This window comes from Monodon monoceros, unplaced genomic scaffold (genome assembly GCF_005190385.1).
Source record: "Monodon monoceros isolate NGI ecotype Baffin Bay Population unplaced genomic scaffold, NGI_Narwhal_1 Super_Scaffold_6, whole genome shotgun sequence".
Taxonomy (NCBI): domain Eukaryota; kingdom Metazoa; phylum Chordata; class Mammalia; order Artiodactyla; family Monodontidae; genus Monodon; species Monodon monoceros.
The window spans coordinates 34906797-34931919 of record NW_021703783.1 but is presented as its reverse complement, the minus strand read 5'-3'; the positions used below and the strand labels follow the sequence as shown (position 1 = coordinate 34931919).

The following is a 25123-nucleotide window of genomic DNA, read 5'->3' as shown; positions in this document are numbered from 1 at the left end:
CCATCTGAAGGGTGCCTCCCCTCCTCCCCACACACAACCACAGGCAGAGGAAATGAGCAAACAACATTTCTCTGAAACACATTTTACTTACTGTTAATCTAGTTTCCAGGGTGGCTGGGGGGCTTAAATGTGATGATACGTATAAAATTATTTGGCAAATAGTATGCCAACAATAAATTATCATCACGATCGTTATTACTAGTAGTAGTTGTTGTAGTGGTGGCACTGGTAACCTCTTTTTTTTAAACCTTGCCCACCCGACTAATCATCTACTCTGAGATCTTTCCCACAACTATTCCCAAACTGTCAAGCTGTGCTCAATAAAATTTAGCCCACCTCCAAGTTAATGGTCCCGATTATCAAGTGACTCTTACTATTACTCACAACTCATTTTATTAATTTCTGCTCCTAAAAACATTCCCCACAGAAACTGCTCCAAACTTTCACCTTCTGTTAAACACTGAACCTCAATCTTACTATTTTAGAGCTCATCTTCACCTGTATTAGTGTATAGGGACTTTCATATCTCTGGAAAAAAAAAAAAAGATTACTGAAGGAACTTAAGTTACTCTATTAGAGCTTCCTTAACTTCCTTTTTCTATATAATAAATCTTCTGTCATTAATCATCTTTCCTTCCCTTGGATATTACCCAGAAGTAGTCACTGTTTTCAGAGTTAACTCCTTCACTTATATACTGGATTCTATTGTGTTCCTTCATAAACTACCCGTTCTTTTGCATCTTCTATCTTTTCCTTTCTACTGAATCTTATACTTAAGTGTAACAATATAAATGCTACTCCAACTAAAAACAATAGAAACAACACTTTTTCTTTGATCCTGTTACTTTCACAAAAGATAGAAACTAGATTTACAATATTTGACAAAGTGATACAAAATTTAATACCTAATACATTTATTAAAGTAACTATATCTGATGCTTTTTTTCTCAGTCATTGGCCATCTTTCAAAGATATATATTATTTTCAATTACATCATCAGTACAATTTATAATGGCTAGTCCCCTGCTCATTACGTAAATAACTGCAGCTAAAGCTCAGGATTAGCTTTTATGCTTTCACTGAAATCCCTTTCAGCCAAATTCCTTTTTTCTTTTATCCTAGTGAAAAGCTGTTTGGTTAAACTAAACAAGTTATTCACATAAGGCTACTAGGTGCAAGTTTCCTGATTCCAACTCCCCTAAGCAAACAATGAAGGTTAAATCACTTTGTACCAAAACTTTTAAAAGCTAAAAACCATTACTTTATTGGTGTAATCTATAGTGTGATTATTATTGTCACTTTTCCTACCATCAAACACTTCTTTAGGCATCATGAAAACATAAGTGAAGTAAATGAAGCACACTTTTTCTACTACTTTAAGATTTCATTACTTAAAAGCCTGCAATCTATGCAAGGAGGTAATATATTAATAATACATTTTAAATGTTATGATATTTTAATAATTCACCATATGCAAAAGAACAGTTTAAAAGCAAACATCTGTATCTATAAAGCTAAGATTGTTTTCTTTGTCTTTAAAACATAACTAAAAGGGCTGAAAATAGCACTTCAGTTCAGGTAGTTTCATTTACAGTTTTCTTAATTGCTCAAGTTCTTGGCAGGCTATTTTTCTTTAATGACCAAAAAGTATTCCATATCCCTCTTAATAGCCCTCCTGCTGCAAAAAAAAATTTAATTTGACTTAAAACACATGGGATATATATTTTATAAGAAAATTTTAGTTTAAAAGCAAGGTGTGCATTTAAATGTTAATAAATGCACATAAATGATATATCAAAAAATCTACACTGCAAACGCATTTTAGGTTTAAAAAAAAGCTATATTATTAGTTGTAGAACAATTACCTTTTACTTCAACCCTTGACATCTAGTTGTTTTACACAGATAATATTCTATGGCAAAAGAAATGTCAAAGGTACACATTATTTGTATTTAAAGATTTAGTAAAAAGCTGCTAAAACTTGGAGGTGGGGGAAGCCCAAACCAACAACCTTGCTGGGAGACTAAACCTAAATTTTATTATATCCAGTTGTTAAAGTTCAAAATATATAAAAAAAGACAACTACTGGGAATTCCCTGGCGTTCCAGTGGTTAGGACTCAGAGCTTCCACTGCAGGGTGCACGGACTCGACTCCTGGTCAGGGAACTAAGATCCCACAAGCCACGCAGCACGGCCAAAAAAAAAAAAAAAAAAAAAGACAGCTATTAAAAGAAATTAGTTTATTGCTTTAATATAGGACTAAAAATTACAAATGCAAACTGGACAGCCCAAAATCAGTACTTGTGTTCTTGGAAACTAAATGTTGCTGTTGCTACAGAAATGAATTCTCCACTCTCAGCTCCTTTGCCCCAGTCAGTCCAGATTCAAAGCCACAGATAGGAACGACTGACTGACTGGCTTAGCTACCAGAGGCAATGAGGAAAGAAGCAAGTGTCTGGCCTATCGTCCTGCCTCCCAGTAACAATTTATGGGAAATATCTCCACCGAGGAAGGGGGTTCCCAAAGGAGGACAGCCAAAACCAACTGCCTTTGGCTCTGCCTCCTTTCCTCCTAATAAGTAATAATATCAATAATATTATAATAAAATATTAATAAGAGTAGTCATATTACTAAAAACTAACAGAGGAAAGGATTTCTGTATTTGCTCTTTGATCCTCTAGCACCAACTCCCACTAACCTACTGCTCTGTGACGCAGTCGCATATTTCACATAGCAAAACAGACAACATGTTCTCAGGGATCTTGTTTAAACGTGCTTTTAAAATGTGAACCCTCTTGGGCTTCCCTGGTGGCGCAGTGGTTGAGAGTCCGCCTGCCGATGCAGGGGACACAGATTCGTGCCCCGGTCTGGGAGGATCCCACATGCCGTGGAGCGGCTGGGCCCGTGAGCCATGGCGCGGCTGGGCCCGTGAGCCATGGCCGCTGAGCCTGCGCATCTGGAGCCTGTGCTCCGCAACGGGAGAGGCCACAACAGTGAGAGGCCCGCATACAGCAAAGAAAAAAAAAAAATGTGAACCCTCCACTAAAATCTGAATATGGGCTAAAATAATAGTTATTTGAAAAGTAGTATGGAAGTATATTTGCACAATTTAGGCATTACAATAATGTTATGCTTAATAAACTAAACATAAGCTTGGAGATAAAACTGAATGGTGATGTGTGTATTCGTGTGTTTTTAATGAGATAAAGCACACAAATAAATTTGAGACTTTGGATACTTGCCTGAATTTCTTGAAAGCTATGGCAGTATACTACCTCACACTGTTCTTGACAAAGCTGCACACAGTGTAAAGTACCTGAACTTCTGTTTGCTCAGGGCTTATTATGTATCTGGCATATTCACAAACATCATGTTATTTGAATTCTATGATGGCTCTCTGAAGAGGGCAAAACTATCCCCACTATACTGCTGAGGAAACAAGCTTTCTATAACTTTCTAGAGCCACAGAGCTATGTGGCAAGAGCTGGGATTTGAAACCAGATATGTCTAATATTTTTTCTACTATACTAGAATACATAATTGTTTACTTGGATAATATGTATACATTCATTACTTGGTAAAACCTGAGGCACTACACTTTTATACACAGTATCTATTATGCTATAAATTTTTTCTGTTTTTAAAATGCTGGCAAATTCTGAAAGCATACTAGGCTTGAGATTAGCATTGGTACATAATTCTCCTTATTTTGTACGCAGTTTCCCAAGAATAAATAAAGAATCTACAGGCTAGATTCTCACCCCAAGAAATTCTTTTCCCAAATATTTTAAGTAACAATGAAAAGGACTTCAACACAATTTGGCAAATTTGTCTCATGGCATATAACTTTTTGCTTTCAGGTACCATCTTTAAGTAGTCTTTGGTATTCAGTGTTTGGAAGAAGGAAGCAAGGTAGAAAACAAACAAACAAAAAAAAACAGAAATAAAAAACAAACCAAAAAACAACTCTGTCATCAACTGTGGAGGAAATTGGGACTTTTCCTAATAATACTTTTTTATTTACGGCAGGTCAGTAGTTAAGGAACACAAAGAACACATACTCCTCAAACTGTTACCAAAAAGATTACATGAAATTAATCTTACGTTTATAAAGGCTTATTAGTTGTATTAGCAAAATACCCAGTGATTCTAGAGCTTTTACATAAAATACAAATGATTTTATAAATATAAAAATAGCACAATGATGAACTATTATCTTGATGGTTGAAAAGACACAATGCCAACAAACTAGGTCAGCAAAGAACTGTTGACTACATAATCAATCTAGTTAATCTTCATTCAATTAATGCACTCAACAAATATTAATTAAAAGCCTTTTGTGTGCCAGATATTGTACTAATGTGAAAAAACTTCTAGAAGCCAAAGCATCAACCCTCTGAAGACATCTTCTGGTTTTATGACCACAAAATTCTGACAAAAGATGCTATAAAATGAATTTCATTCTCCTATTCCATGTAACCCATCCTGTTGATCAATCTTATTGATTAATTTCAACTTAAACTGGCAACTTAACTAGAAGTAAGCAGTCACTGATGAAGGCACAGTATCATGAATTAGAAATTTCCACCCTGGATATCTTACTTGTCAAATATTTTCAAATAATCAAGATGGCAGTTTCATATATCACACTCAACGGGTCTTTAGATACTTCTTTACATTAAATAAAATATATAAAAATGCCATCAGTTTTTGTCAAATATTTCAATTTTTTCATTTTACTATTAAAAATGACTACAATATTTTTGAAATTTCAATTACTAGAAGAAATTAAAGATTTACCCTAAATTTTGGATGATATTTCTAGACAAAGTAGAAGCACCTTTACTGAGAATACAAATTCTAGTACCTAAAAGTTTTTATAAGTTTTTATTCATTCGTAGCATAGAGTAAAGCTGGTGGTTATTATTATTTTCTATTATTTCCCATGAGACCAACAGTTATTTAAACCTCACCTTGATACAAAAATATTATTCATGCTTGTATAGTAGGAGTAATAAAACCTATGTTAGAATCTTTAGGAGGAACTACAACTGTATAAGGTTCAGTAGGAACCCAGTAATTTGAACCTCAGCATCACTTGAGTAGATTCCAGGGTGGTCAGGGAATATTGATTTTATTAGTACAAATAATACACCCTGGTTCCTAGACAGAAGTTTCCCTGTTGGAAATGTTTGTTTAGAATAAATTTGAGATCCTTTACATTTCTTGTTTGACCTTTAATGATGGAATTCTAAATAGAAAAACAACATAGACTATGCTCCTCCCAAAGGGAGATTAATTTTCACCTTTTCAGTAGCAATTATTAACTAGATATCTATGAGGACAAGCATATTCTAAAAACGTGGCTTTCAAATATCTTTACAGCAGTAGAACCCATTGTGCAAACAAAATATGACTTAAAACCCCTATACATAAGGCAAAAAGCAGAGATCCTATTGTTGAGGTAAGTTGGAGGGGCTCTCTCAAATTTCTCCTTTATCCCCACACTGCCCATTCAAAGAACACTGTGGCCAAGAAACATAGTACTGAAAACAATGAATGTAAATTCCTGGCTACCCAGAGGTATTGAGTGCTTTCGCCAACGACAAAGAATTTAAAAAGCAGTTCATAGGTGTTTTTTATTACAGGGAATTTTGGGGGTATCCTTTCTTTGAAAAAAAAAAAGACAAAATATAATCATACATTGTTTATATATTTCAATTATAAACTGACGTTAACATCATGCTGATAATATATTAGTAAGAATAAAGATAAGAATAAGGACCTCTAGTTTCTGCTCATACATATAAAGAGCTTGGAAGTTGTCACTCCCATCCTCAGAACAAGAAAAAAGCTGAACAAAATGAAAATTAACAACTCTTCTTAAAATATCAGAGAACTGAGGTCACAAGGCAAACTCTTTCCCTGAAAACTAGACAGACAGTTGAATACAGAGAAACTCAAAAAACTGCTTAAGTCAGTAACTGGTAGGAATACTGAAGCAGGAATTGATGGAGACCCAGTATGGACTATCTTGAAAGGCAAAAAATCCTGAAGGGCCAGTCTCTGGGGAAAGCCCACACTTTTGTGAGTTTTATTTCCAGGAACCATAGCAGGTTCTCACGGTGAAGACGAGAACAACTCCCTAGCACTTCCAACAGGGAGAGTGAGAAAGTAACATTTTAAAATATGCCCAGGGTGCTCTTTTCTCCTTAATTAAGGCCTGCTCTCAAGAAAAATTACTTTACCAGAGCCTAATCTGACCAAGGGGAAGAGCAATCAGAAAACTTGAGCCCCTTTAGACTCCCTCTCTCACATAAAGGGAGAAAAATAAAGGCTAAGAAACTCTTCTCAAAGTCAGAGCCCCTAGACTCAAATCCACTTAAAAAAAAAAAAAAAGGTGAAATTTAATCATGTGATTATAGAATGCTTCCCCTCCCCAATACCTTATCAGCACATCAACAGTGCTCCGGTATAGTGACTGTGGATTACAAGGGAGAGAACTGTAAGTAAGATACAGACTCTACTTTAAAAGGAGAATCTAAGGAAACCCAAACACAAGTGCAAACATTAAACACAGCATAACTCCTTGCCAGATAAACATTAAACTCACACTAAAGGTCTATTTACCTCAGTTCCTATTAACTGATACATGTCCAGCTTTTAACAAAAACTTATAAGGCATGCTAGGTGTTAAAACAAAACAAAACAAAAACCACAGACTTAAGATACAATATAAGCATCAGAGCCAGATTCAGACATGGCAGAGATTTTGGAATTATCATCCTGGGAATTTAAAATGATTACGGTTAATATGCTAAGGCTCTAATGAAAAAAGCTGTAATATGTAAGAAGAGAATGTAAGCAGAGAAATGAAGATACTAAGAATCAAAAGGAAATGCTAGAAATTAAAAAAAAAAACTAACAAATAAAGGATGCCTTTGATAAAATCATCAGTAGACTGCACATGGCAAAAGAGAACTGGTGAGCTTGAAGATATGTCAATAGAAACTTCCCAAACTGAAGAATATAGACAAAAAAGAATGAAAAAAAGGGAAACAGAAAATCCAAGAACTGGGAGACAATTACAAGAGATGTAACATATGTGTACTGGGAATGGCAGAAAGAGGAAAGAGAGAAAAAAACAAGAAATATTTGAAATAAGAATGGCTGAGAATTTGCCAAAATTAATGACACACCAAACCACAGATCTAGGAAACTCAGAGAACATCAGGTAGGATAAATGTAAAAAACTACACTTAAGCATATCATATTCAAACTGCTAAAAACCAAGGACAAAATATCTTGAAAGAAGACAGAGGGAAAAAAAAACACCTTACTGATAGAAGAATAAGGATAAGATTATACTGGATGTCTCTTGAGAAACCCTGCAAGCAAAAAGAGTAGAGTGAAATATTTATAAAGTATTGAAAGCAAAAGACTCACCAACCTAGAATTTTGTGCCCACAAACTGCCTTTCAAAAGTGAAGGAGAAATAAATACTTTCTCAAACAAACAAAAACTGAGTGCATTTGCACAGTAGACCTGCCTACAAGAAATGTTAAAAGAAGTTCTTTAGAGACAAAGAAAGTGGTAGAGATCAAAAATTCAGCTCTATATAAAGAAAGGAAGGGTGTTAGAGAAGAAACAAATGGAGGTAAAATATTTTATACTTCTTATTCTTAACTGATTATAATAGAGGAATGTTTGTTCAAAATAATAGGAACAGGGCTTCCCTGGTGGCACAGTGGTTGAGAGTCCACCTGCCAATGCAGGGGACAGGGGTTTGTGCCCCGGTCCAGGAAGATCCCACATGCTGCGGAGCGGCTAGGCCCGTGAGCCATGGCCGCTGAGCCTGCGCGTCCGGAGCCTGTGCTCCACAACGGGAGAGGCCACAATGGTGAGAGGCCCGTGTACCGCAAAAAAAAAAAAATAATAATAATAATAATAATATTAGGAACAATGTATTTGGTGATTATAGCTTTTGGATAAGTAAAATGAATGACAGCAATGGCATAACGGACACGAGGAAAGAAGAATACTCTGTTACAAGGTACCTAAAATATCCATGAAGCCATATATTATTGTTTGAAAGTGGACTTAGAGTAGCTGTAAATATATATTTCAAACTCTAGGACAACCATAAAAAATTTCAAAGAAGTATAATTGGTATGGTAAGAGAGAGGAGAAAATGGAACCATATAAAGTACTCAATTAAAACCAAAAAAGCAGAATAACATGGGCAGACGAAAGAAACAAAAGCAAGTGAAATAAACAGAAGACATTTACAAATACACTAGACATTAATACAACTGCATCAATAATCACTTTAAATATGACTGGTCTCAGTACACTAATTAAAAGACAAAGACTGGCAGAGTAAATAAAAAACAATGTGTGGTTAAATAAAAAGACAGAGATAGACTAAAAGTAAAGGGAAGGAAAAATATGTACCATGCTAACACTAATCAAAAGAAAGCTGGATTAATTACATTAATTTCAGAAAAAACTGACTTGAGAACAAGGATATTACAAGGGACATTATTACATAATGGTAAGGAGGTCAATTCTTCACAAAGACAATTCTTAAGGTATGTAATCCTAACACAAGGTGCATCAAAACATGAGGCAAAATCTGATAGAACTGCAAGGAGAAATAGACAAATCCATCTTTATACTTGGAGACTTCCACACACCTCTATCAGTAATTGACAGTTCCAGCAGGCAGCAAATCAGTAAGGATGTAGCTGAATTAAACAGCACCATCAATCAGTTGGATCTAATTGACATTTATATAATACTTCACCCAACAATAGCAGAAAATACATTTTTTTTCATGCTTACATGAACATTCACCAAGATAGACCACATTCTGGGATAGAAAACATACCTGAACAAATTTAAAAGAATAAACTGTAAAAAGTATGCTTTAAGATCACAGTGGAATTAAACTAGAAATCTCTAACAAAAAGATAGCTGAAATATCCCCAAATATTTGGAGATCAAACAACAAACTTCTAAAATATTCTAACTAAATGAAAATGAAAATACAACTTATCAAAGTTTGTGGGATATAGCTAATGCAGTATACAAAGGGAAAGTTATAGCATTAAATGTATGTATTAGAAAAGACTATCTAAAATCAATAATCTAAGCTTCCATCTTAGGAAACTAGAGAAAGAAGAGCAATGTAAACTCATAGCAAGCAAAAGAAAAGAAAGAATAAAAATCAGAGGAGAAATCAATTAAATGAAAACAGGGAATCAAGAGAGAAAATCAAAACCAAAAGCTGGAAGAGATAAACCTCTAGCCAGCTTAAAAAAGAAAAAATGAGAGAAAACACAAATTACTAATACCAGAAATAAGAGGGGAGCTCTAGCTACTGACCCCACAGATATTAAAAGGATAATAAAGGAATATTATAAATAACTTTATGCCACAAATTTGGTAACTTAGATGAAGTGGATCAATAAAAGACACAATCTGTCAAAACTCACACAAGGATTAGTAGATAACCTGAATAAGTCTGTAATTATTAAAGAAACTGAATCAATAATTAATAACCTTCCAAAAAAAAAAAAACGCACTAGGCCAAGATGGTTTCACTGCTGAATTCTACCAAACATTTAAGGTAGAAATGATACCAATTCTCTATGATGCCTACAAGAAAATGGAAGCAGAGTGAATACTTCCTAATTCATTCTATGAGGCATTACCCTAGTATTAAACTCACACAAAGATAGAAAACCTACAGACTAGTATCTCTCATGAACATAGATGTAAAAATCATCAAGAAAAACATTCACAAATCAAAGCAAACAATGTATAAAAAGAATTATATACTAATGAAGAATGATGCACTTTTTCACTGTGGGCCCCCCTACCCTGCTCTACTCCTTTGCTGAGCCACTGAGGCCAATTGTGAGAGCACTGAATAAATATCTTGAGCAAAGCTGGGAAAAAAATTATTTATTTTATTTATTTACTCCAGGTATGGAAGGCTGGTTCAATACTCAAAAATTAATTGATGCAATCCATCACATCAATAGCCTAAAGAAGAAAAATCGTATGATTATATCAACAGATGTACAAAAAGCATTTGACAAAATCTAACATCCATGGCTTACTAGGAACTTGGCGAACAGCCCAATTAAAAAATGAATTAGGGGCTTCCCTGGTGGCGCACTGGTTGAGAATCTGCCTGCCAATGCAGGGGACACAGGTTCGAGCCCTGGTCTGGGAAGATCCCACATGCTGCAGAGCAACTAGGCCCATGCGCCACAACTACTGAGCCTGTGAGTCTGGAGCCTGTGCTCCGCAACAAGAGAGGCCACGATAGTGAGAGGCCCGCGCACCGTGATGAAGTGTGGTCCCCGCTCGCCGCAACTAGACAAAGCCCTTGCCCAGAAATGAAGACCCAAAACAGCCAAAAAAAAACACAAAAAACAAAAAAAACCCAAAAACCGAAAAAAAAATGAATTAAATCTAAATAGGCACCCCACCAAAGAAGATAAACAGATGGTAAATAAGCATATGAAAAGATGCTCAACATCTTTTGTCCTTAAGGAAATACAAATTTAAACAGAGATACAGAATGGCTAAAATTGAAAAAAAACTGACAATATCAAATGCTGACGATGATGTGGAGCAAGAGGAACTCTCATTCATTGCTGGTGGGAATGCAAAATGGCAGAGCCACTTTGGAAAGCAGTATGGCGGTATATTACAATGCTAAACATAGGCTTACCATATGATCAAGCAATTGTAATCCTAAATATTTGCCCAAATTAGTTGAAAAAGTATGTCCACACAAAAACCTGCATACAAATGTTTATAGTGAATTTATTTACAATTGTCTAAAACCAAAAGCAACCAAAATGTCCTTCTATAGTTGAATGGATAAGCAAACTGGTACATCCAAACAATGGAAGATTATTCAGCAATAAAAATAAGCTATCAAGCCACAAAAGACATGGAGAAACCTTAAACACATATTGCTTGGTGAAAGAAGCCAGTCTGAAAAGGCTACATACTGTATGATTCCAACTATATGACACTCTGGAAAAGGAAAAACTATACAGAGATAGTTAAAAAAAAAGAAAAGAAAAGAAAGAAAAAATCAATAGTTAGCAGGGTTTAGGAAGGGAGGCAGTAGGGTCAAAGGAATAGGTGAAGCATAGCAGATTTTCAGGGTGGTAATAGTATTCTGTAAGATAATATAATGGTGGATACACAATATCATGCATGGTCAAAATCCACAGAAGTTATAACACAAAGAGTGAATCTTAATGGAAACTATGGACTTAGTTAATAATAATGTATAAATACTACTCATCAATCATAACATATGTACCACAAGAATTCAAGTGTTAATATTAGGAGAAACTGCACAGGGAAGAGGGAGAATATGAGAACTCTGCACTACTAGCTCAACATTTTTATAAATCTAAAACTGCTCTAAAAATTGTCTATTAAATTTTTTTGAAGAAATAAGATAAATATTACCACTCTACTATTATATAACTGTTTATTTTATACTTTATTTTACTTTATCTTCTTTTTTTTCCTTACTTCCCTCCTTCCTCCCTCCCTTCCTCCTTCCCTCCCTCCCTCCCTTTCTTTCCCTCCCTCCTTCCTTCCTTCCGTCCTTCTTTCTTTCTTTCTTCTACCAATTATTTCTTTCTACTTTTTCTCCCTTTTATTCTGAGCCGTGTGGATGAAAGGCTCTTGGTGCTGCAGCCAGGAGTCAGTGCTGTGCCTCTGAAGTGCGAGAGCCAACTTCAGGACGCTGGTCCACAAGAGACCTCCCAGCTCCACATAATATCAAATGGCGAAAATCTCCCAGAGATCTCCATCTCAACACCAGCAGCCAGCTTCACTCAATGACTAGCAACCTACAGTGCTGGACACCCTATGCCAAACAACTAGCAAGACAGGAACACAACCCCACACATTAGCAGAGAGGCTGCCTAAAATCATAATAAGTCCATAGATACCCCAAAACACACCAACAGACGTGGACTTGCCCACCAGAAAGACAAGATCCAGCCTCATCCACCAGAGCACAGGCACAAGTCCCCTCCACCAGGAAGCCTACACAACCCACGGAACCAACCTTAGCCACTGGGGACAGACACCAAAAACAACAGGAACTACGAACCAGCAGCCTGCAGAAAGGAGAACCCAAACACCGTAAGATAAGCAAAATGAGAAGGCAGAAAAACACACAGCAGTTGAAGGAGCAAGATAAAAACCCACCAGACCTAACAAATGAAGAGGAAACAGGCAGTCTACCTGAAAAAGAATTCAGAATAATGACAGTAAAGATGATCCAAAATCTTGGAAATAGAATAGACAAAATGCAAGAAACATTTAACAAGGACCTAGAAGGAATAAAGATGAAACAAGCAACGATGAACAACACAATAAATGAAATGAAAAATACTCTAGATGGGATCAATAGCAGAATAACTGAGGCAGAAGAACGGATAAGTGACCTGGAAGATAAAATACTGGAAATAACTACTGCAGAGCAGAATAAAGAAAAAAGAATGAAAAGAACTGAAGACAGTCTCAGAGACCTCTGGGACAACATTAAACGCACCAACATTCGAATTATAGGGGTTCCAGAAGAAGAAGAGAAAAAGAAAGGGACTGAGAAAATATATGAAGAGATTATAGTTGAAAACTTCCCTAATATGGGAAAGGAAATAGTTAATCAAGTCCAGGAAGCACAGAGAGTCCCATACAGGATAAATCCAAGGAGAAATACACCAAGGCACATATTAATCAAACTGTCAAAAATTAAATACAAAGAAAACATATTAAAAGCAGCAAGGGAAAAACAACAAATAACACACAAGGGAATCCCCATAAGGTTAACTGCTGATCTTTCTGCAGAAACTCTGCAAGCCAGAAGGGACTGGCAGGACATATTTAAAGTGATGAAGGAGATAAACCTGCAACCAAGATTACTCTACCCAGCAAGGATTTCATTCAGATTTGATGGAGAAATTAAAACCTTTAGTGACCAGCAAAAGCTGAGAGAGTTCAGCACCAGCAAACCAGCTTTACAACAAATACTAAAGGAACTTCTCTAGGCAAGAAACACAAGAGAAGGAAAAGACCTCCAATAATGAACCCAAAACAATTAAGAAAATGGGAATAGGAACATACATATCGATAATTACCTTAAATGTAAATGGACTAAATGCTCCCACCAAAAGACACAGATTGGCTGAATGGATACAAAAACAAGACCCATCTATATGCTATCTACAAGAGACCCACTTCAGACCTGGAGACACATACAGACTGAAAGTAAGAGGATGGAAAAAGATATTCCATGCAAATGGAAACCAAAAGAAAGCTGGAGTAGCAATTCTCATATCAGACAAAATAGACTTTAAAATAAAGACTATTAGAAGAGACAAAGAAGGACACTACATAATGATCAAGGGATCAACCCAAGAAAAAGATATAACAATTATAAATATTTATGCACCCAACATAGGAGCACCTCAATACATAAGGCAAATACTAACAGCCATAAAAGGGTTAGTAACACATTCATAGTAGGGGACTTTAACACCCCACTTTCACCAATGGACAGATCATCCAAAATGCAAATAAATTAGGAAACACAAGCTTTAAAAGATACATTAAACAAGATGGACTTAATTGATATTTATAGGACATTCCATCCAAAAACAACGGAATACACATTTTTCTCAAGTGCTCATGGAACATTCTCCAGGATAGATCATATCTTGGGTCACAAATCAAGCCTTGGTAAATTTAAGAAAACTGAAATTGTATCAAGTATCTTTTCCGACCACAATGCTATGAGACTAGATATCAATTACAGAAAAAGATCTGTAAAAAAATAAAAACACATGGAGGCTAAACAATACACTACTTAATAATGAAGTGATCACTGAAGAAATCAAAGAGGAAATCAAAAAATACCTAGAAACACATGACAATGGAGACACGACGACCCAATATCTATGGGATGCACCAAAAGCAGTTCTAAGAGGGAAGTTTATAGCAATACAATCTTACCTTAAGAAACAGGAAACATCTCAAATAAACAACCTAACCTTGCACATAAAGCAATTAGAGAAAGAACAAAAAAACCCCAAAGTTAGCAGGAGGAAAGATATCATAAAAATCAGATCAGAAATAAATGAAAAAGTAATGAAGGAAATGATAGCAAAGATCAATAAAACTAAAAGCTGGTTCTTTGAGAAGATAAACAAAATTGACTAGCCAGACTCATCAAGAAAAAAAGGGAGAAGACTCAAATCAACAGAATTAGAAATGAAAAAGGAGAAGTAACAACTGATACTGCAGAAATACAAAAGATCATGAGAGATTACTACAAGCAACTCTATGCCAATAAAATGGACAACCTGGAAGAAATGGACAAATTCTTAGAAATGCACAACCTACCAAGACTGAATCAGGAAGAAAGAGAAAATATGAACAGACCAATCACAAGCACTGAAATTGAAACTGTGATTAAAATTCTTCCAACAAACAAAAGCCCAGGACCAGATGGCTTCACAGGCGAATTCTATCAAACATTTAGAGAAGAGCTAACACCTATGCTTCTCAAACTCTTCCAAAATATAGCAGAGGGAGGAACACTCCCTAACTCATTCTACGAGGCCACCATCACCCTGATACCAAAACCAGACAAGGATGTAACAAAGAAGGAAAACTACAGGCCAATATCACTGATCAACATAGATGCAAAAATCCTCAACAAAATATTAGCAAACAGAATCCAACAGCACATTAAAAGGATCATACACCATGATCAAGTGGGGTTTATTCCAGGAATGCAAGGATTCTTCAATATACCCAAATCAATCAACGTGATACACCATATTAACAAACTGAAGGAGAAAAACCATATGATCATCACAATAGATGCAGAGAAAGCTTTCGACAAAATTCAACACCCATTTATGATAAAAACCCTGCAGAAAGTAGGCATAGAGGGAACCTTCCTCAACATAATAAAGGCCAGATATGATAAACCCGCAGCCAACATCGTCCTCAATGGTGAAAAACTGAAAGCATTTCCACTAAGATCAGGAACAAGACAAGGTTGCCCACTCTCACCACTCTTATTCAACATAGTTTTGGAAGTTTTAGCCAAAGCAATCAGAGAAGAAGAGGAAATAAAAGGAATCCAAATCAGAAAAGAAGTAAAGCTGTCACTGTTTCCAGATGACAGAATACTATACGTAGAGAATCCTAAAGATGCTACCAGAAAACTACTAGACTTAATCAATGAATTTGGTAAAGTAGCAGGATACAAAATTAATGCACAGAAATCTCTGGCATTCCTATACACCAATAATGAAAAATCTGAAAGTGAAATCAAGAAAACACTCCCATTTACCACTGTAACAAAAAGAATAAAATATCTAGGAATAAACCTACCTAAGGAGACAAAAGACCTGTATGCAGAAAATTATAAGACACTGATGAAAGAAATTAAAGATGATACAAATAGATGGAGAGATATACCATGTTCTTGGATTGGAAGAATCAACATTGTGAAAATGACTCTACTACCTAAAGCAATCTACAGATTCAATGCAAACCCTATCAAACTACCACTGGCATTTTTCACAGAACTAGAACAAAAAATTTCACAATTTGTATGGAAACACAAAAGACCCCGAATAGCCAAATCAATCTTGAGAACAAAAAACGGAGCTGGAGGAATCAGGCTCCCTGACTTCAGACTATACTACAAAGCTACAGTAATCAAGACGGTGCGGTACTGGCACAAAAACAGAAATATAGATCAATGGAACAGGATAGAAAGCCCAGAGATAAACCCACGCACATATGGTCACCTTATGTTTGATAAAGGAGGCAGGAATGTATAGTGGAGAAAGGACAGCCTCTTCAGTAAGTGGTGCTGGGAAAACTGGACAGGTACATATAAAAGTATGAGATTAGATCACTCCCTAACACCATACACAAAAATAAGCTCAAAATGGATTAAAGACCTAAATGTAAGGCCAGAAACTATTAAACTCTTAGAGAAAAACATAGGCAGAACACTCTATGACATAAATCACAGCAAGATCTTTTTTGACCCACTTCCTGGAGAAATGGAAATAAAAACAACAATAAACAAATGGGACCTAATGAAACTTCAAAGCTTTTGCACAGCAAAGGAAACCATAAACAAGACCAAAAGACAACCCTCAGAACGGGAGAAAATATTTTCAAATGAAGCAACTGACAAAGGATTAATCTCCAAAATTTATAAGCAGCTCATGCAGCTCAATAACAAAAAAACAAACAACCCAATCCAAAAATGGGCAGAAGTCCTAAATAGACATTTCTCCAAAGAAGGTATACAGACTGCCAACAAACACATGAAAGAATGCTCAACACCATTAATCATCAGAGAAATGCAAATCAAAACTACAATGAGATATCATCTCACACCGGTCAGAATGGCCATCATCAATCTAGAAACAATAAATGCTGGAGAGGGTGTGGAGAAAAGGCAACACTCTTGCACTGCTGGTGGGAATGTGAATTGATACAGCCACTATGGAGAAAAGTATGGAGTTTCCTTAAATAACTACAAATAGAACTACCCTATGACCCAGCAATCCCACTACTGGGCATATACCCCGAGAGAGCCATAATTCAAAAAGAGTCATGTACCAAAATGTTCATTGCAGCTCTATTTACAATAGCCCAGAGATGAAAGCAACCTAAGTGTCCATCATCGGATGAATGGATAAAGAAGATGTGGCACATATATACAATGGAATATTACTCAGCCATAAAAAGAAACGAAATTGAGCTATTTGTAATGAGATGGATAGACCTAGAGGCTGTCATACAGAGTGAAGTAAGTCAGAAAGAGAAAGACAAATACCGTACGCTAACACATATATATGGAATTTAAGAAAAAAAAATGTCATGAAGAACCTAGGGGTAAGACGGGAATAAAGACACAGACCTACTAAAGAATCGACTTGAGGATATGGGGAGGGGGAAGGGTAAGCTGTGACAAAGCGAGAGAGAGGCATGGACATATATACACTACCAAACATAAGGTAGGTAGCTAGTGGGAAGCAGCCACATAGCACAGGGAGATCAGCTCGGTGCTTTGTGACCGCCTGGAGGGGTGGGATACGGAGGGTGGGAGGGAGGGAGACGCAAGAGGGAAGCGATATGGGAACATATGTATATGTATACTGATTCACTTTGTTATAAAGCAGAAACTAACACACCATTGTAAAGCAATTATACTCCAATAAAGATGTAAAAAAAAAAAAAAAATGGGCAGAAGACATAAATAGACATTTCTCCAAAGAAGAAATACAGTTGACTAATAGGCACATGAAAGGATGCTCAATATCACTAATTATTAGAGAAATGGAAGCCAAAACTACAGTGAGGTATCACCTCATACCAGTCAGAATGCTCATCATCAGAAAGCCTACAAATAACAAATGCTGGAGAGGGTGTGCAGAAAAAGGAACACCCCTAACTGTTGGTTGGAATGTAAATTGGTGCAGCCACTATGGAGAACAGTACGGCGCTTCCTTAAAAAACTAAAAACTAAACATAGAGTTACCATAAGACCCTGCAATCCCACTCCCCGGCATATATTTGGAGAGAACTCTAATTTGAAAAGATACATGCACTTCAATGTTCATAGCAGAACTATTCACAATAGCCAAAACATGGAAACAACCTAAATGTCAATTGACAGATGAATGGATAAATAAGATGTGGTGTATATATATATTTATATATATGTATATACACACACACACACACACACACACACATACATACAATGGAATATTACTCAGGCAAAAATGAATGAAGTAATGCCATTTGTAGCAACATGGATGGACCTAAAGATTATCATACTAAGTGAACTAAGTCAGACAGAGAAAGACAACTATCATACGATATCACTTATAAGTGGAATCTAAACAAATTATACTAATGAACTTATCTACAAAACAGAAACAGATTCAACAGACACAGAAAACAAATTTACAGTTACCAAAGTGGGGTAGTGAGGGATAAATTAGGAGCTTGGGATTAACAGATAAACACTGCATTAAATAAAATAGATAAATAACAAGGTCCTACTTTATAGCACAAGGAACTATGTTCAGTATCTTGTAATAACCAGTAATGGAAAAAAATCTGAAAAAACATATATATAACTGAATCACTTTGCTGTATACCAGAAACAAACACAACATTGTAAATGAACTATTCTTCAATTAAAATAAATAAATAAATAAATAAAATGCAGTATCATTCAATTAGTTTGCAAGAACAACAGGCTGTTTAACAGCTCCATTTCAATAGCAACAAAACATTAGCATAATTATGCATGAAATTAAAAAGATGAATTTCATGATTTCAAGAGTATTTCTTCCATCTAGGTCTAAGTATTTTTTTTTAATCTTTCTTTACTCTGACAGCCATTTAAATTAAATCTCAAAATAAACTGAACCTAGTACTGCTTCATCACATTGTACTGAACTAAGATTAAAAAACCAAAATGAAGGCTATTCAATTACATTGCTCTTATTTAAAGTGTGACTAATAATGATGAGTTTTTAGTAAGAGCAAATATGTTATAAACACAATAATATACATTTTAAAGTCATTTATAATGTTTGTGCCATTTTAAATGATTCTTTTTTTTTTTTTTTTTTTTGCGGTACACGGGCCTCTCATTGCTGTGGCCTCTCCCGTTGCAAAGCACAGGCTCCGGACGCGCAGGCTCAGCGGCCATGGCTCAGGGGCCCAGCCGCTCTGCAGCATGTGGGATCTTCCCGGACCAGGGCACGAGCCCGTGTCCCCTGCATTGGCAGGCGGGCTCTCAACCACTAAGCCAACAGGGAAGCCCTAAATGATTCTCTTTTATTTGCTGGCTTGTGCATGTTTTATGATGCATATGTCAAATTAGTATAACAATACATTGTGACATTATAAACAAGTGTACATGCAATGGGGCTACACCCTCACAACATTTTTAGGACAGGGATAAAAAAAAAAAGAAAGAAGATAAATATTACCACTCTACTATTATATAAATGTTCTGGAAACATTAGATATTATAATTGGATGAGAGGACAAACTAAGAGGCATAAATACAGAAAACAACCACCAGTTAAAAATACAGTAGAAGTTAAGATCATTTATGGTTAACAAGAAAAAAGAACTATAACTAGCAATAAACTTAATAAAGTTGCAGGATTTATGTGAAGAAAATGTTAAAGCTCTACTGGGGTGAAAAAGACTATAATACCATGGGATGATACTTTTTTCTTGTAAGGAAAAATCAATACTGGAAAAATAGTCACTACCTAAAAACAAACAAAAATACCTATTCACTAAAAGGAATTAAAATGAAAATCCCAACATGCTTTCCTGGGGGAATCTCTGGAAACATTCTAAAGTTCATTTGAAAGGATAAATATCTGTGCAGGTATCAAGTCTGATTTATACATCACTCTAATTTCAAAACCTAACACAGTGCCTGGTGCAAGGTAAGTGCTTGAAACAATAATGAGAAACACTGAAAAAGAAAATTAGGAGGTGGAACTTGCCATCCAACATCAAAACTGAAAGTGACAGTATGATAAGGACAGAGACCACTCGGATAACAAGTGATTCAGAAACAGAAAAAAAGCATACAAAAATTTAGTACATATCGAGGGTGGCCATTCGAATGCCTAAAGAAAAAATGCACTCATCAATATGTTAGTCATTTGGAAAACAATAGTTAGATTCATACTTCACTTTATACATGAAACTAAATTACAGATGGATCAAAAAAAATATTCAAGTGCAGAAGGCAACAAAATGTGTATTTTATGATCTAAGCATTGAGAAGGTCTTTCTAAACATGAAATAAAAACCATTAGTTTTTCTAGGCTGTCCACTGAAAAGTCCTAGAAGCAATAACCAACTTAAAAGCAATGGGTACTCCCTGAAGCCTAGACTAATTATCATTTCCCATTAAAAGACTCCAGACGTCCTTGGAGAAATAGCTGATTCCCCATATGGGGCAGGAAATATACAAGTTAAGTCTGGAACATTCCATCTAACAGAGAGCAAGGAAGCTATCAAAGACATATTAAGATCATAACCAGCTTGAAGAGGCCTTCACTGGCCAAAGATGGGACAAGTTGAACACTAAGAAGGATAAAATAACTGCAATGCACTGAAATACTTCAAATATGTTTATGTTTATAAGTTCGTTCCCAGTGATACTAAAATCAAAAGCAAATTAAAAAATAGAAAACCTAACCTCATAGTCAGCTTTCTGAAGTGTTAGTAAACAACTCATTATTTTGAAAATTGGTAAATAAGAGAAATAATAACCTCTCTAGCCTTTTCTCTAGAAACTATTCTTTAGAGAAATCAGAGTTGATAAAAAGGAAAGCTTTACATTTTATAAACAATAAAATAATGTATCTAGGCCATAATTTTCAATGGCTGTTTACATCACAAAAAGAGACATAAGATAGTACCTATCGCCTGATGGGAGTACACAATGCCATTTCTAAAACACACTTCATAAAAATCAAACTGGAATCTGATCAAACAGATTCCTAACTACTAACTTACAGAAAATTCAAGGTCAGAGTAACATGCTACACAATAGCAGCAAAATCAGACTTTGATGCTCTACAGGGCAAATGACCTGCTTTTATCAACAAAAAACTGCGAGGAAAAAAACTGAGAGATGGAGGGGTAATCTACAGATTAAAAGAGACTTAAAAGACTTCAACCAGAGTCAATGTTTGAATCTTGGATTCCAGTTCAAACTCTAAGTAAACAGAAGACAAGCGGAGAAATGTAAACACTGACTGGCTATCTGAAGAACTCATAATATTGAAGAAATTAATGTTATTTTTCTGCAGGGGTATAACTTATGGTTAAAGAGTAGGGTCCTCAATTTTTAGAGATACATGCCTGCAGATTAAAAAAGAAATTACTAATACGTGTGATGTAAGGGTGAATGGCGCATTTCACAATAATATATCAGTGAAGGAAATAATTTTAGTTCTGAATCTGATTGCAACAAGGAAGATTCTTCATTACTATTTTTGATCAGATATTAAAGAAATTAGAGCATAGCTATCTAGGGACAATAGCTACGACATGGATTACTCCACTTGGAACTGAAACTAAAAATGAATAGTTATCCCTTGGTATCCATTGCGGATTGGTTCCAGGTCCCCCTTACATACCAAAATCTGCAGATGCTCAAGTCCTTTATATAGAATGGCAAAGTATTTGCATATAACCTAAGCATATACTCCCATATACTTTAAATCATTTATAGATTACTTATAATACCTAATACAATGCAAATACTATGTAAATAGCTGTCAGCAAACGGCAAATTCAAGTTTTGCTTTTTCAAACTTTCTGGAATTTTGGGGGGAGTATTTTTGATTCATGTTCGGTGGAACCCTCAGATGCAGATATGAAGGGTCAACTGTAATAAAAGCCTTTACTCTCCTCACATCCTTATGCTCTTGGTATCCTAAGCTTCTCATAGTTCCCTGGGCATAACTAGCTCCTTCTATAATTCCCTGCACTTGCTATGCTGACTGGAATTATTTTTGCATGACAAATTCCTACTCATTCTTTAACAACCAACTCAAAAGAAATGTCTATAGCAAAACTTCTCTAACCACCCCGGCATTATATTAACTGCCCATTATGCTGCCAGTAACGCTGTAAGACTATCTTTGTACAGTACTTATTTAAACTGTAATTTATTTGTTTTTTGGATCTGCTTCCCTAAAAGCTCAGAGTGATCTTTTATCTCTACCTCCTAGCACATGAACCCTTCTAAAAGGGTGCTCAGTAAGTATCTGCAGAATCAAACTGAACTTATTTACCAAATGCAGTATCTAAAAAGACTTTAAAAATTGATAAGGTCTAAGAAGTCTTGTTGAGTCTTTTCCAGAAAAGACTTAAAAAGAAGAGGTAGATCATCAAATTTTGTAACATTAATCCTACTAGCAAGATGGGAAACTGCTGTGCATTTAGGTTCATTAACTCTTCCAGCAAATTTTTTTTTCTTGAAATACTCTAACACTTCACTTAAAGAAGCTATTCTGAAACTTTTTCGTCAACTAACAGCATTAACTGACTACCTACTCCATCAGCTACTATTTTGCAATGGAAAAACAAAAAACAAAATCTAAAAAAAAAAAAGTAAAGAATAGAATTTGACATCAGTGAAAAAAGTTTCAAATTAACTTACAACATAAACTTTAAAAAAATGGTCAAATTAAATAAATGAAAGAAATAGAACATAAAGCACTAATTTTAAACAAGCTTTTTGACAGATTTTTACACTATGACCTAGATATGCACACTTATATACACATATAACTGAAAACAATACTTACCCTTACCAACATAATGGAATCTGATATATTTTATTCACTTTTTTACTGAAAAGAAAAACAAGCAAAACCCTCCTGGTAGACTTGCCAAAATGATTTCATGACCCCACTGCTGGGTTGAGATTTAAAGTTTGATAAACACTGTCCAAAGAAATTTTGCATACTATTAATAATCCCTAGGCTACACTGACAGCCACAATCCTACAACAAATCTATATATGAAATCTGTCTATATCATAAAAATTATGAATAGCAAATACAATTTTCAAAAGGATGAGGCAATTTCTGCTATAGTTAGGAAAAGTAAAATGGCATCTTCGATATCTAAAAAAATGAAGGATATTATGTCTATTAAGACAAGTGCCTTAGTCCTAGAGCTCTTAAAAAGTGACAAGACAAAGGTTCTTAGCTGAGTACTGTTACAGGAACTGAGATTTTAGTTTAAACAATATTATTCTCAAGTTCAATATTATTCACAAGTTTTCCTTTAAGTCTAAGAAAGCCTTGTTTAAGAAATTCAATTCCACTTATTGTTCATCTTAGTTATTAAACTGTGAGATAATATGGTTTTTAAAATTTTCATGGGGTGTCCATCTTAAACTCAAATTTAAGACAAATCATTCTTCAATAAGAGATTATCTTTAAGTTTCTGTTATATAGGAATTCTATGACTACCACTAACTTCAAGTCACTTTAAAAAACCTATCTCTTTTCATAGGCAAATATAAAATCAAATTCTTAGCTGATTTTCTTTTGTTAAAAACTAATACTGAAATATTCTCTAATAACTACCATAAGGCAATGAAGCTCTTTCCACCATTTATATAAATTTCTTGGCTTAGGTACCACTGGATCTACGTAAATATCACTTCTAACATAAAATATTTTTGCTAAAAAGTTAGTGGCTTCAAAAGAAAATTCTCATGAAACTAGAGATGACAGGAATTTAAATACAAAGGCATTCCAGAATAAAGAGCATTTACATATATCAAATAGAACTGCCATTTACTTTTTACAAGATTGCCACAGACACATGAAGTTGTGCCCAGGTTTTCTCACTGGATCTCCATGTTGACTAGATGCACTGAATGGAGAAGGCTGAGAACTGTTAGGCTGGCTCTGTACTTGAACAGCTGGTGAAGGTGTCATAGGAGTGTTCTGTGAAAAAGCACAACCACACAGTTTGTGAAATGACACTGAAAAACATTCATATCTTATATCATAGGCTTATGAATTTGATTACATTGATAGTTATGCACTTCCAACATATAAAATTTATATTTGTAATTTTAATGATTACCTTTTAGAAACTCTTTTAAGAGATAACTAATTTTAGAAATATGTTTAGGAAGTCAAATTCATTTCATATGAATTAGAGCAAGATTGCATTGTTGTTACTATCACAGAATATACATTATTTAGAATTAAGATTTTTTTAATTAATAAAATTGGGTAGAAACACAATTATAGATTAAAAAGAGAAATTTATTATAAATTCACCCATTTGATTTACTTACATATATTCTTCACAAAAAAATCAACTGCAAATTATTTCTTCTTTGTATAATATTTCCTTTAAGATTTTAATGAATATAAAACAATATATAGTATAAAGCAAAGGGAATTTCAGATGTTAAAAATGATGTAACCATATAAGTAAAATGTTGTAAATATTACTTTGCAGCAAAAGCTATTTTAACTAACAACTTTAGTCTTTAAAGTTGCTCGGCTATAAGTTCTGATGGATAATACAAGGATTCTAATTGTATGCATAAGTCTTTTTAATATAAGCTACATTTTTTTCTCTTCTATATCCCATCCTTTCTCTCTGAAAAACACATAATAATTATAATGTAGCTTAAAACAATTTGAGGCAATACATTTTCTTTGAAGTTTAATTCAGATTTCACTCATAACATACATACCACAAAGGAAAAAATACTAAATTTCTCACAGAAATGGTAGCACATCATTTTCAAAACATTGTTTAACGGTAATACATTTAAACTTTGGGAAAATATTAAATATATTTGTTTATTTATAAGGTAATATTGGAAATAGTGGAGCAAAATTAAGTTAAAAATTGCTGAAAACCTCTTACTGAAAGTCATAATAATTTTTTAAAAATAGACAAAACACAAACACATAAGGCCACAGCATAAAAATGAATAAATGAAGAGAATAAAATGCCAAAAGAAAAGGTTCTTAGAAATGTGAAGTCATAAGAACTTTTGAGTTACAAGTTCTAAGAAAAAAAAAAATCTACTTTGGGATGTGATTGAAGTTATTTCTCTAATAGGGTCCCATTCTTATTATTTTATCATGTTGTTAGTGAGAAAACATATACATGCATGAAAAACATGCATTTTAGGGCAGTACAGGTATCATGGGTAGGATGTGGACTTTCCAGCTTGACAGATCAGGACTCAGAATTTCAATCTACCTTTTAACTAGCTATGTGACCCTGGGCAAACTACTTAACCTCTCTGATCCTCAATTCCCTCATCTATAAAGTGTAAATAATAAAATCTAACTTTTGGGATGGTGGGAAGACGAGAGAAACTATACATGAAGAGCCTGGCTCTGATTCTCAGTAAATGCCAATTGTTACAATTATTATTTATGCTAATAGAAAAGTCCAGAGGGAAGCCATATTTTGGAGGAAA

General features: G+C 34.8%; 1 protein-coding gene across 2 annotated transcripts in view; it reads right to left on the bottom strand.

Annotated features, from left to right (window-relative positions):
* ARID2 (AT-rich interaction domain 2) overlaps positions 1 to 25123 on the bottom strand; it is a 168112-nt gene that overhangs the window by 17575 nt on the left and 125414 nt on the right. For both annotated transcript variants that reach the window (XM_029204619.1, XM_029204620.1), the window contains exon 16: positions 23467 to 23615. In XM_029204619.1, the coding sequence (XP_029060452.1) occupies positions 23467 to 23615 (149 nt within the window). The remainder of the gene's footprint in view (positions 1 to 23466; positions 23616 to 25123) is intronic.